This window comes from Mizuhopecten yessoensis, unplaced genomic scaffold, assembly GCF_002113885.1.
Source record: "Mizuhopecten yessoensis strain PY_sf001 unplaced genomic scaffold, ASM211388v2 scaffold213, whole genome shotgun sequence".
Lineage (NCBI taxonomy): Eukaryota > Metazoa > Mollusca > Bivalvia > Pectinida > Pectinidae > Mizuhopecten > Mizuhopecten yessoensis.
The window spans coordinates 1,461,881-1,477,337 of NW_018403434.1; the positions used below are offsets into that span (position 1 = coordinate 1,461,881).

The 15,457-nt window shown below is 34.1% G+C and overlaps 1 protein-coding gene across 2 annotated transcripts in view; it reads left to right on the top strand.

The window, feature by feature from the left end:
* Positions 1-15,457, top strand: part of LOC110467439 — a 28,404-nt gene that overhangs the window by 2,001 nt on the left and 10,946 nt on the right. For both annotated transcript variants that reach the window (XM_021524650.1, XM_021483175.1), the window contains exons 2-5: positions 9,429-9,634; positions 13,675-13,874; positions 14,551-14,624; positions 15,072-15,114. In XM_021524650.1, coding sequence (XP_021380325.1) covers positions 9,429-9,634; positions 13,675-13,874; positions 14,551-14,624; positions 15,072-15,114 — 523 coding nt within the window. The remainder of the gene's footprint in view (positions 1-9,428; positions 9,635-13,674; positions 13,875-14,550; positions 14,625-15,071; positions 15,115-15,457) is intronic.

A 15,457-nucleotide genomic window follows, 5' to 3' on the forward strand; every position in this document is an offset into this window, starting at 1 on the left:
ATAACCTACCTAACATATCATACCTGTGATTTGTGTTAGAGTTAAGGATATAACCTACCTAACATATCATACCTGTGATTTGGGTTAGAGTTAAGGATATACCCTACCTTACACATAATCCCTGTGATTTGTGTTAGAGTTAAGGATATATACTACCTTACAAAATATACCTGTGATTTGTGTTAGAGTTAAGGATATGCCCTACCTTTCACATCATACCTGTGATTTGTGTTAGAGTTAAGGATATACCCTACCCTACACATCATACCAGTGATTTGTGTTAGAGTTAAAGATATATACTACCTTACACAATATATACCTGTGACTTGTGTTGGAGTTAAGGATATATACTACCTTACACAATATAAACCTGTGATTTGTGTTAGAGTTAAGGATATATACTTCCTTACTCAATATATACCTGTGATTTGTGTTAGAGTTAAGGATAAATACTAGCTTACACAATATATACCTGTGATTTGTGTTAGAGGTAAGGATATATACTACCTTACACGTTAAGCCTGTGATTTGTGTGAGGGTTAAGGATATATACTACATCAAACATAATACCTCTGGTGTGTGTTAAAATTAAAGATGTATCCTACCGTACACAATATACCTGTGATTTGTGTTAGAGTTAAGGATAAATACTAGCTTACACAATATATACCTGTGATTTGTGTTAGAGTTATGATATACCCTACCTTACACATCATACCTGTGATTTGTGTTGGAGTTAAGGATATATACTACCTTACACAATATAAACCTGTGATTTGTGTTAGAGTTAAGGATATATACTACATTAAACATAATACCTCTGGTGTGTTAAAATTAAAGATGTATACTACCGTACACATTATACCTGTGATTTGTGTTAGAGTTAAGGATATGCCCTACCTTTCACATCATACCTGTGATTTGTGTTAGAGTTAAGGATATAACCTACCTAACACATCATACCTGTGATTTGTGTTAAAATTAAAGATGTATACTACCGTACACATTATACCTGTGATTTGTGTTAGAGTTAAGGATATATACTTCCTTACTCAATATATACCTGTGATTTGTGTTAGAGTTAAGGAGAAATACTACCTTACACAATATATACCTGTGATTTGTGTTAGAGTGAAGGATATATACTACCTTACACAATATATACCTATGATTTGTGTTAGAGTTAAGGATATAACCTACCTAACATATCATACCTGTGATTTGGGTTAGAGTTAAGGATATACCCTACCTTACACATTATATACTACATTAAACATAATACCTCTGGTGTGTTAAAATTAAAGATGTATACTACCGTACACATTATACCTGTGATTTGTGTTAGAGTTAAGGATATGCCCTACCTTTCACATCATACCTGTGATTTGTGTTAGAGTTAAGGATATATACTACCTAACACAGTTAAGGATATATACTACCTTACACGTTAAACCTGTGATTTATGTGAGGGTTAAGGATATATACTACATTAAACATAATACCTCTGGTGTGTGTTAAAATTAAAGATGTATACTACCGTACACAATATACCTGTGATTTGTGTTAGAGTTAAGGATATGCCCTACCTTTCACATCATACCTGTGATTTGTGTTAGAGTTAAGGATATAACCTACCTAACACATCATACCTGTGATTTGTGTTAAAATTAAAGATGTATACTACCGTACACATTATACCTGTGATTTGTGTTAGAGTTAAGGATATGCCCTACCTTTCACATCATACCTGTGATTTGTGTTAGAGTTAAGGATATACCATACCTTACACATCATACCAGTGATTTGTGTTAGAGTTACAGATATATACTACCTTACACAATATATACCTGTGATTTGGGTTAGAGTTAAGGATATACCCTACCTTACACATCATACCTGTGATTTGTGTAAGAGTTAAGGATATATACTACCTTATACAATATACCTGTGATTTGTGTTAGAGTTAAGGATATACCCTACCTTACACATCATACCAGTGATTTGTGTTAGAGTTAAAGATATATACTACCTTACACAATATATACCTGTGATTTGTGTTAGAGTTAAGGATATTTGCTACCTTTCGCAATGCAATAAAACATAGTCGATATCCGTAATAGTTTTTACCTTACACAATATACCTGTGATTTGTGTTACAGTTAAGGATATATACTACCTTACACAATATACCTGTGATTTGTGTTAGAGTTATGGATATATACTACCTTACACATTATACCTGTGATTTGTGGTAGAGTTAAGGATATATACTACCTTATACATTATACCTGTGATTTGTGGTAGAGTTAAGGATATATCCTACCTAACACATCATACCTGTGATTTGTGTTAGAGTTAAGGACATATACTACCTAACACATCATACCTGTGATTTGGGTTAGAGTTAAGGATATATACTACCTAACACATTATACCTGTGATTTGTGGTAGAGTTAAGGATATATACTATCTTACGCATTTTGCCTGAGATTTGAGTAAGAGTAAAGATTCTATGATACTTACAAATGATAACTGTGATTTGTGTTAGAGTAAAGATTATATGATACTTACAAAGGATAAGTGATTTGTGTAAGTGATACTTACAAATGAGAACCTTGATTTGTGTAAGGGATACTTTAAAAAAAAATAACTGTGATCTTACAAATGATAACTGTGATTTGTGTAAGTGATACTTACAAATGATAACTGTGATACTTACAAATAATAACTGTGATTTTTGTAAGTGATACTAACAAATGATAACTGTGATTTGTGTAGGGAATACTTACAAATGATAACTGTGATTTGTGTAAGGGATACTTACAAATGATAACTGTGATTTGTGTAGGGAATACTTACAAATGGTAATTGTGATACTTACAAATAATAACTGTGATTTGTGTAAGTGATACGAACAAATGATAACTGTGATTTGTGTAGGGAATACTTACAAATGATAACTGTTATACTTACAAAGTGTAACTGTGATTTGTGTTAGTGATACTTACAAATGATAACTGTGATGCTTACAAAGTGTAACTGTGATTTGTGTTAGTGATACTTACAAATGATAACTGTGATTTGTGTAAGTGATACTTACAAATGATAACTGTGATTTGTGTAGAGAATACTTACAACTGATAACTGTGATACTTACAAATGGTAACTGTGATTTGTGTAGGGAATACTTACAAATGATAACTGTGATACTTACAAAGTGTAACTGTGATTTGTGTAAGTGATACTTACAAATGATAACTGTGATACTTACAAATGATAACTGTGATTTGTGTAGGGAATACTTACAAATGATAACTGTGATACTTACAAATAATAACTGTGATTTGTGTAAGGGATACTTACAAATGTTAACTGTGATACTTACAAATGATAACTGTGATTTGTGTAGGGAATACTTATAAACGATAACTGTGATAGTTACAAATGATAACTGTGATCCTTACAAATGATAACTCTGATACTTACAAATAATAACTGTGATTTGTGTAAGTGATACTTACAAATGATAACTGTGATTTGTGTAAGGAATACTTACAAATGATAACTGTGATACTTACAAATAATAACTGTGATTTGTGTAAGGGATACTTACAAATGATAACTGTGATACTTACAAATGATAACTTTGATTTTTGTAGGGAATACTTACAAACGATAACTGTGATACTTACAAATGATAACTGTGATTTGTGTAAGTGATACTTACAAATGATAACTGTGATTTGTGTAGGGATTACTTACAAATGATAACTGTGATACTTACAAATAATAACTGTGATTTGTGTAAGGGATACTTACAAATGATAACTGTGATACTTACAAATGATAACTTTGATTTTTGTAGGGAATACTTACAAACGATAACTGTGATACTTACAAATGATAACTGTGATTTGTGTAAGTGATACTTACAAATGATAACTGTGATTTGTGTAGGGATACTTACAATTGATAACTGGGATACTTACAAATGATAACTGGGATTTGTGTAAGTGATACTTACAAATGATAACTGTGATACTTACAAATGATTAATGTGATTTGTGTAGGGATACTTACACATGATAACTGGGATACTTACAAATGATAACTCTGATTTGTGTAAGTGATACTTACAAATGATAATTGGGATACTTACAAATGATAAGTGTGATTTGTGTAAGTGATACTTACAAATGATAACTGTGATTTGTGTAAGGGACACTTACAAATGATAACTGTGATACTTACAAATGATAAGTGTGATTTGTGTAAGGGATACTACCTTATACATTATACCTGTGATTTGTGGTAGAGTTAAGGATATACCCTACCTAACACATCATACCTGTGATTTGTGTTAGAGTTAAGGATATATACTACCTTACACAATATATACCTGTGATTTGTGTTAGAGTTAAGTATATATACTACCTTACACATTATACCTGTGATTTGTGGTAGAGTTAAGGATATATACTATCTTTTGCCTGAGATTTGAGTAAGAGTAAAGATTCTATGATACTTACAAATAATAACTGTGATTTGTGTTAGAGTAAAGATTATATGATACTTTCAAAGGATAACTGTGATTTGTGCAAGAGTAAAGTTTATATGATACTTACAAACGATAAGTGATTTGTGTAAGTGATACTTACAAATGATAACTGTGATTTGTGTAAGGGATACTTACAAATGATAACTGTGATTTGTGTAAGTAATACTTACAAATGATAACTGTGATTTGTGTAGGGAATACTTACAAATGATAACTGTGATACTTACAAATGATAACTGTGATTTGTGTAGGAAATACTTACAAATGATAACTGTGATTTGATTAAATTCAAGACTATATGCTACGTTACATAAAAGATTTGTGTTAAGGATATATACTACCTTGAATCCTGTACCTGCGATATATTTAGAAATAATTCTGTGTACATAGCCATCATTTACAAAAAATATGCATTATCCCAAACTGTCTAAAAAGAATTTCCATTCAGAATTTCAAACGCAATGTTATCAAGATGATAAATTCGCCCTCATCACAGAAAGCAAAAACTCTTGGGTGTAACCGCTGCAAACATTCCCTGGTGTAAATATTACAAAAAAGTTTGCTATGAGAATCAATTTGCATTGACAAAAAAAATCTACTTACACTTAGAAAATAGACCTCAATTAGAGTGAAGTATTTCCAGACAGGTACTCACTTAATAGACCCGTGTCTGGTGTATACGAAGTAGTGCTTGTTGGAGAAAGCATTTATTGTTCTTCATGGTTCACTCTTTCCCTGTAAAGTCATTAAACAACAGCGTAATTAACAGATTCTTTATGTAGGTCAATGTCAAGGGGCGGGAGGCACGAGTTGTCGTCTGCTTGTTGAACAAAATAAAGGTCATTGTAAAGAACATGTCGCCTGTCTGTTAAACACATCGAATGAAAGCTTCAACTCAACATCAATCTTTTCGCCGAAAATATCAATTAATATTCTTTTTGGAATAACGCACACAAAACCGGTAAGAAAATATAGCTCCAATTTATATATTGTATTCTTGTATGTACTCAAACCTGTCACTATTTCTTCTACAGAAACATTTTACAACCAACCCACGATAATTAGGTAGTCGAGAAGGACACATTCAAAGCAATTTGAAAAACAGCATTTCCTGAATATCAGTTGAATATATTTCAAAATGATATATGACCGGTCGGTGCATTGTAAAGTCGTATACTCAATTGGCCATTACCGTCCACCCCTCCTCCAAAATTAAACTGTTATCGGTACATCTTACAGCTTATTATCTACAAAATCAAGCTCCTGTGAGATTCTCATGTTTACCCTCAAGATTTTTTGTCTTCATTGATTTCTTTGTTAATTGTGTGTTGTTACAGAACAAAACAAATTGTTTCAATATTGAAATGATAGTAACAGAGGTGTTGAATACCTGTAATTAAATCACATGCCATTGTCATCTACTTGACACCAACTATCCGTAGTTCTTTATTGATCATAAACGATTCCTTGGTATTTTCAGATGATAGAAATGTAACTTCCTTAAAGACAGAGTGATTAACTCGATAATATGACTTAATATATTTGATTCCCGTCCTCGATGTCATTTAGACACACAGGGCAAGTTCGAAGCTGACGTGGAACATTTCTGTGTCTGCCCGTTTCTGCAAGAAGACAACATAATCTAACAATGGCATTTCATTATTACCAGGAATTGGTGTCGGAAGATAAGTTTGCAATGCTAAGTGATCAAGAACATGCCTGTATAAATCACACTTTGGCGACGAAACAGAACAAATTCTCACACTCAAATATCCCCCAGCATACACCCAATACATGTATAAGATACCAAGAGTATGCTAGGTGAAACGAGTATCGGAAGACCTCGGTACAGTGAAGGGGGAGGGACACCTGTATAATTAGTACAGGTATTGCCTCCTCACCTGTACACAGCTACATCATCATGAGAAAGTGTGTACTGATCGACACCTTCTGTCATATTGACCCTGGTAGTGTACGAACAGTTAATCCATATTCCTGTTTCCTTTACAATGGTTAGATTGAGGCCACAGGTCCATTCACACGTACTTATGTTAGTATATGTCGGTAAACATCAGTAGACTTTTACAATCATAGCCAATATTATTTACATAATCTATACTAGATTTGTTTGTCCAAAGTGAAAAAAATTCAATATAAATCTAAAAAGAACACTTTATATAAGAAACGACACGAGAAGTGAACGCGAGAAAATAAAATATTCAATTTTTTGTAACATTGAAGTCAATGAACAAATGAATTAATTCAGCGAATAGAAAATTTACCACATGATGGGTTGGTGGATTAAGCAACTGCACAAAATAAGATGCTTAACTTATTTACATTATGCTTGGTGCGTGGGATTCTAATATGCAGGAAAACAAATAGGATTTATAAACAGGAGTAACATTTTGAACAAGCTGTTGTCTCTGTCTGTCTCTATCACTCAACGTTAAGCATGATTTTAATCTTGATGTTTAACTCCTTTCTAAGTAACTCAGACCTGTTTTTATCATTTTGTCTGAAGTATTGCATATGTCGTCTGACTTTTTGATGCATGCTATTGTATGTAGTTTATCAATAGAACAAAAGATCTATCAGTAGCAAAAACAACTCGTAAACAAATATTTACAACAAACTATGTTTAAAGTCAAAGACAATTATATTTCAGCATATGCATATAAACATACAAAAATACAAAAAAAAAGAAGACATTTCAACAGAATGTCAGAGAGCACACTACTGTAGCTATATACGATAACTATTTTGTTTACGTGTATATCAAACGGTGACCGAATATCAGGCCTCGCCGAAACACACAATAGCCTTACTAAACAAATATTGTACACACGATAAACCACCTCACCAAATAAATTACATACTTAGCAAGATGTTGGTAACATTCAACAATGGACACATATTCAAAATCTATATAGCGATTTCAAAAATCGTATCCGTGAAAAATCTTTGATGTTATCAAATATTCCGTCTTTTAAATCGGCCATTGGTTTTGTATTTACATTCTATACAATTGTGTCGGAGGGATATTATTTCAGCTTCGTTGCTCTTGTGTAATGTGATCCAGTTTGAAGCCCCCACTTTATAACCAGATCGTCGTGGTTAACTGACAGCAGACACATGTTATATCGTCTGGCCGATGGTTTACTAACATGAACACACGGATAAACGAAGCTACACTTATTGTGATGCGTTAGGGAGAGATACCGTTATAGGAGTCCATAGGACAGTATTGTGTCTCTCGCTTGGAAAAGTTGTACATGTAAAGTGTTTAATTAATCACTAGCTTGTTAAATAAGAAAATAAAGAGTTCGATTAAATTCAATTCAATCTGTTAAAGAATACAGAAATGGTTTCAATGCATTTTTGGAAACGTATCTCCTAAATTGTGGTACATTTTCTTCATATATTGCACACAAATAAATAAAAATAATAATAATGAGTGATACTTATGAAGTTAAACTGCGGGGTTATACTGTAATTCAAATGTTAACTCCAAACCATCCTCAACGGGACGCCACATGTTGCTAAGGACACGCATTCTTCAATCTGTTGTGGGGGTTCAGAGTAATTTTCTTTTAGATTCGATATCTTCTCAGATTTTGTTGTTGTCTGTCCTTTTGTTTCGGTATCTTCTCAGTTTCTGTTTTTTACTTTTGGCTTCTCAGTTCTTGTTGTTGTCTTTCCTTTTGTTTCAGTATCTTCTCAGTTCCTGTTGTTGTCTTTCCTTTTGTTTCGATATCTTAACAGTTCTTGCTGTTGTTTTTCCTTCTGTTTCGGTATCTTCTCCATTTCTGTTTTTACTTTTGGTTTGTTGTCTCCTCATTTGCTGTTGTTTACTTATTTTATTTTCCTTGTTGACTGTGCATCTATTTCGGTATCTTCTCAGTTCCTGTTATTGTCTTTATTTAGGTCCGGTGTCTGCTCAGCTCCTGTTGGTATATTTCCTTTAAGTTTAGATCATGTAAACCTATTCTATTATTTTATCATTGGCGTGTAAGTCTCAAAGCATAACGATAATTATCAGTAGGACCTTGGTATTGTGAATAGTATCGTGTGGGCCTGTTTCTGATGTTATCGCTCTATCTCAGTAAGGTGTCGGTACCACAATATCCTGTCGTGTATCTATTCACCTCTTCATGTTTGCCGATAAGCTAATGGACGCGTAGGTCAAAGTGAATGGCACCCATTGTCAGCGAAACAATAGTAACATTAACAGTTAAGTATTGAACACTTTTCTCTAAGCGTCTAAATTTAAACGGCAGTAAACTGTTATGTTTCCAACATCTATGTCAGGCGATTATATGCTCAACTTAATACCGACTTTTAATGTAGAATCTGTACTTTCCACGGGGCAAACCAGTGATAAATCATCTCAACCATCTATACACACCGTAAACTAATCAATCCTGTAAAATAATTGCAAAATGTTTTAAGGATATCAGCAATTCGTATAATTGTTAACTCAATTTTTTAACTCTATGTTTCAAATTCAACCTTTACTTAAAGACCATCCGCAATCTATTATCGGATTTCTAACGGTGCATTTTCGTAGGAATAACGTGGAGACATACTTTTAATCCGTGAATCACATAGAGAAAGTACGAATGGAGCAAAACACACTGCTCCACAATGATATATACATATGGAAGTATAAAATGATAGCTAAACTTTCTTAATGTTTCATAGACATTCAAAACAAAAACATCGAAAGCTATCGGGAGATTTCGGCAAAGACTCAAAGTCTTTTCGTCGTTGTCAACATATTTTGTTTGCACTGTATGCTTGCTTCCCTCAAAGAGTTAGGGCCATGTATTACTATTTGTAATAAACCATTTTCATCAATCATTTTTAGGCAGCAAGAAGCACCCTCTTAGTCCCTATACGCACAACAGAGATCCAACATACCTGCAGGAAATACACGCCGAAGTAGGTCGGAGTCAAATAGAGAAATTTGCTGCAGGTCATCGGTCACCAAACTGGGCAATAAACACAAGTAGGGAGTCGAACCATAGCGGGGAATCCCCCTTGTTCGTCCACGGGCTCCTCAGCTCAAGTAAGGTAAGTACATTAATTCTTTGTGTCACTATGAAGGGGTTGATTAACAAGTTATGAATCTAAAAGGGGACAAATCGACAAAATTGATTTAAACTTCATGCTTTTCTACCCTAAAATGACATTCTAAGCTAAAGTTTAGGGGTTTGTACTATTATCTGTACACCAACACCAGTATTATTTTACGATTCCATTATCTCGGATATACATATATAAATTGGATTTTATTTCCAACCAATATTATAATGGACCGTACTGCAAATTAAAGCAAGGAGTTAATGCTGCATTTGTTTAGTTAAATAATTTTCTAATGCTGAGCTGTATATATGTAAAATGATAGGTACTTTATGCTCCATTTTCTTACTGGATAGTTGCTGAAGAATTGTTTGAGCACTGTCAATCTAAGTATTCAGAATATGACTACTTTTTCTACGTTGAAAGGAATATATTTATTTTGCACACATAGTGGTCAAAGTACATTGTAGCCTGTATACCATATACATTTTTGTTCCTAATTGTCATGTAGAAAGATGGTAATAGTCAGATCCACCGAATGTCTCGGATGCTCAATTATTGTGTGCATGGGACACGTGTAATTGCCAGATCGACCCCAGTGTCTCGAACATACAAACACTGTACCAGAAGGAGACCCACCTACAAATCAAACGTAATGGAAGGCGGTGTAATAAAGGTTAACGGAAATCAATTGGAAAATCTATTAATTCAACATTCATATTCTACAGCTGAAGTTTGTTCTCGTGTCAACGACGATACAGTATAAACACTTGTTCTAAAAGAAGATTTTAATGACGTAAACTGTTTACATATATGTACTATTAGATGATCCGTTCTAGTTATCAATGTTAAATAACGACTCCAATTATAAGGAAACCTTATTCAAAAACACGATCTTAAACATCTAAGTAAAACGTTAATTTGCAATATTTAAAAAAAATTATTTGCTAGAAAAGTATATATAAACACTCCAGACAGCATATGTATGAGATATTTGTTCAGTTAACATAGCATACTGGTTATCATATTTTGGAAGTTGGTGACATCACCAAGGTGATGTACTTTAAAGCCACGATACAGCCAGTTATATACTCAAGCGTATTATTATAATTCCAAATCGCATACGCATTCAGTATTTGAAATATGCGATATTAGTTTATAGTGAAAACTTAATTAGATACGGTCACACTGATAACGTCAAAACATAATTATTACTATTGATTCAAATATTTTCTTTTAATGTTTCCTTCCAAAGAACAAACATTATATTTTGAGATACTCAGAGACAAACTAGGGTCATATTATTAGTTGCATATCTCCTTGATTTTATGTTACATAGACTTATACTTTAGCGTTGACAAGCCACCTTGTGGTGCCTTTCTCTTATGGTAGTGTATGGGTTCGGTATGTTCTATTCTTATAATCTTCCTGATGTCTGTGTGGGGCCTCTTCATTTTGGCCTGTGTGGTGCCTCTCTCATATGGTCGTGTATGGATTTGGTATGTTTTATTCTTATAATCTTCCTGATGCCTGTGTAGTGCCCCGTCATTTTGGCCTGTGTGGTGCCTCTCTCTTAAGGTACTGTATGAGCTTGGTATGTTTTATTCTTAACATTTTCCTGATGCCTGTGTGGTGTTTCGTCATTTTGGCCTGTTTGGTGCCTCTCGCGTATGGTAGTGTATGAGTTTGGTATGTTTTATTCTTATCATTTTCCTGATGCCTGTGTGGTGTTTCGTCATTTTGGCCTGTGTGGTGCCTCTCTCGTATGGTAGTGTATGAGTTTTGTATGATTTATTCTTATCATGTTGTTTATGTCTGTGTGTTGGCTCGCTCTCTTATGGTATTGCATGAGGTTTGGCATGTTTAAATCTTCAAATCTTCCTGATGCCTGTGTGGTGCCTTTCTCTTAAGGTACTGTATGAGTTTGGTATGTTTTATTCTTATAATATTGTTGATGCCTGTGTGGTGCCCCGTCATTTTGGCATGTGTTGTGCCTCTCTTTTAAGGTAGTGTATGAGCTTTGTATGTTTTATTCTTGAAATCTTCCTGTTACCTGTGCGGTGCCCCTCTCTTATGGTAGTTCATGAGTTTGGTATGTTTTATTCTTATAATGTTAATATTATATGAGTTTTGGCATGTTTAATTCTTCTAATCTTCCTGATGCCTGTGTGGTGCCCGTCATTTTGGCCTGTGTGGTTCCCCTCTCGTATGATAGTGTATGCGTTTGGTTTGTTTTATTCTTTCATTCGTCCTGTATTTCATCGACTACACCTGCTACAAGTCTTATTCTCATTTCATTTGTACGTATTTTCCTATCCTCATCAATTTCAAGTTCGAATGGCGGTTTACCCTATGATCCCTTTAAAACTTTTATCTAGATAATCAAAGTGGGAACAATGTATAGGTAGTGTTGTCTTGGTTCTCAAGCACGCCTAGTTCTTTTGTGTTCGTTGTCAAAGATCAAGTTATTTCTGGATTTTTCTGTCGACACAACTACAATCTTATGGCGCAAATCGTTTATTGTAGTTTTGACACTGGGATAAGTACATCTGGACGTGTGTTTGGTTTTTACTTAAGATTTCAAGCTGCCAATTTATCTTAGAATAAGGAACCCGATAGTGTTAACCAACTCTGAAAAAGAGTCAAATTCAGTATGTTTTTGTTTCGCCCATTGTCTGACATAGTGTTCCACGAATTTCATTTGTATCGTACAAATTAACATCCCAATAGTCAGAGCCTCTCTCTTTTTCAGACCAATTAGGCAAAGGTCTTGCAACGTTACATTTTGGATTATATATAAAAGTAACTGCACACCTAGCTCTATTGTTTTATAATAATGTAGAACAAGAACAAACTAAAAGGAGGAGTTGTAATAAGACATCTGAATCCGACTGTTGCAGTGTTTGGTTGAAATTGAAAAGTTTGGTAAGAATGGGTTTAGAACATAAAAAAAAGAGATATTTCATACCAATCAATATTTTTTGTCCCGGATGGAAGCGTGCAGAGAGTCTTAATGTGAGGGGAATACACTCTCATGGTCTGGCAAGTGAACGGATTTAGAATAGCTGTAAAAAGGATTGGGGTATTTTTGTGATGAAGTACGATAGTATGTTAGCTTCGACTGACTTATGGTGTAGTATATTACTGACGTTAAAGCTATCTACGTGTTTGTTACCCAGTGTTGGCAGATGATTTGACAACATTTTTCACTCATAGGTTAATCTGTATGACTGCGTTGTCAAGTAAGAATACAAACGATGAAGCCTGGTTAAAGACGGATATTTTTGTAACCTGGTGTTCTATATCTGAGCTTGGCATGTCCTGTATGTCAAGCTTACATTGTCATGTATGTGTAGTGTACTGATGTCTTTAGGGCTAATGTACACATTTATTATAGGTATAAAGTATTCATGGAGACCATACCAACAAATAAAAGAAGTGAATAAGTTACGCGGCACCTCAAGTATTTATTTCCACCTGGTGACGGATTTGACGCAGTGCATGCAACCCTGCAATGTAATGTCAGTGAACTCTGATTAAACTGTACGTCACCGTAAATCACACCGTCACTAGCTGTTCTGCCAGTTCGTTAGATTAGAAATGGAGTAGGGGATAGACGTTTGTTCATTTATTGATTCGACTAGAGGGTTTTTATGTAATCAGCTTAGAGTCAAATAACTCATATATGACTCTGTGCTATTAGGTAATTTGCTTAACTGTTAAAACAGCTGACTGTTAATTTTAAATACATTTTTAATTGCCTACTATCGATTTGTAAGCCTCATGTTTTTACTCTACATGAACATAAACAAGCCAGATAAACATGATAACCAAGAACTACTCGTTGGGAAACCTATATGTCCATTGCAGCCTCCCATTGAGGTGAACGTCCGAGGAAACATCATTTCTCATTACACTGCTTCCATTACTAAGCCATGTACTACTGCGTAATTTAATCTTGTCCTTTATATATGTAAAGCACGTACCCACATACAATACTCCAGTAATAAATCGGCTGTAATTATTTGTAGTATGACAAGGAAGGACAGCATCTACAAGAGCCTCGACCCCGATCTTCCGTTAGAGGGCGCTCGGCCCCACCAAAGAGAAGTGGAACTCTCTATTACCGGCCTAATACTACGCACCAGTACCTCTCAGCAACTGAACTTCACCAAACCTCGCAATCTTCCGATGCGACAAGCATCAAATATGGCCGCCCAACTCGTACAACGTATGTATTGACTCAGAAAGACTTAACCCAATGAAACATGTCATAGATGTTACAACCTCCATTTTGAAAACTAAATTTATACTTCAAAGGTTCATTGATTAAAAAAGATAGTTAGGAGTAACAAGTCAGGTATATTTCTAAACATTTTCTTCTGGTTGGTAAGTATGGATTATGAGAAGTTCTTTTTACACAGCCAATGACATTTTCTATGTGACGTTTCGATGACTAGTACGATATGTACACTATCACCTTCATCAGACATATGTCCAATGAAGCGTATGCACACAAAGGTGTTAAATGTGTACGAGTTGTCCATAAAATCGATGTCAATTTCGGCTACGCTGGAAACGTATGTACCATAGTTGTTATATATGTACAGAAATGACTCAATTCAGCTACGCTTTATCGTACTAGTCATCGAAACGTCACATAGACAATTTTATTGGTTGTGTAAAAAGAACTTCTCATAAGTCAGGTATATTTATATAGTGTATACTGTAATGTAGACAGTGCTAGAAATCACGAACTAAAAGAAATTGTTTTTTTTTCTCTCCGATAATCCAATTCAAATAACCTGAACCGTAAAGGAAATAAACGGAAGCAATTATATTGATAAACATACATATATAATTTGAATTTATTTTGCCATGTTTGTATTCTTGTGTACTTTATAAAGGCTACTACGAGCTAGACAAAGGAGCAATTCAGCACCTGTAAATGCATACATGCAACGACGAGAAAGTGCCAAAAGTAAGATTTCTTAATAGCAAAATATTCAACTTGTACCTAAAACGCTTAATAGTCCAGCATCTTTCAAACGTACAGGTGATTTGTCTTAATACAAGGGACATAACTCTTTCGTAAAATGGTGAATGCAGCAGCAGCAAATAGCAAATGTATGGTTATCAGTTTAATGATGGTCGTTTTTGAACAATTGCATTAAATTAGCATGTACATTTTTAATTATTATGCTGTACATTAAAATGTTTTGAAGACCTGTCATCTACCACATGCAAGCAACCCGCATTTTAATTTTAAGAATGTCGATCCTCGATGTTTACGTTTGCAAACGTTAGACAACAGATGATTGTATTTTGTAAAAGGGGCCTATACAATACTGTTACTCTAACGTTTTTCAGTAACATTTGAATTGATGTGCTCCATAGCTACTACCTTTGCCTTTTGTTTTGTTTGTAGAGATGGAAAGTACTCAGTATTCAGCTATGCCAACTCCAAGAGAGTAAGTATTTATCACTTTATCAAATTTCCTTCTTTCTTTTAAATGTGTTCGTAAACAGAAACAGATCTTTTGTTATTTTATATAATAGAAAGACTGATAAAAACGGAAGAGGAACTGATTAGTCATTGTAGTATTTATTTATTATCGACATGTTCATAAAACAAATGTTTACATTATGACGGTTTGTCAATATCAATCAGACACTTATCGTTTGCATGTAGTCTATTTTAAATAATTACTTTCTCAGTTTTTGAGGTAGTCTGCCAAATCTTACCTTATACTATTTTTCGTCGCAGAAAAAAACCCCAAATGCTTGAAGTCAAAGGAAATTCATTTGAAAAAT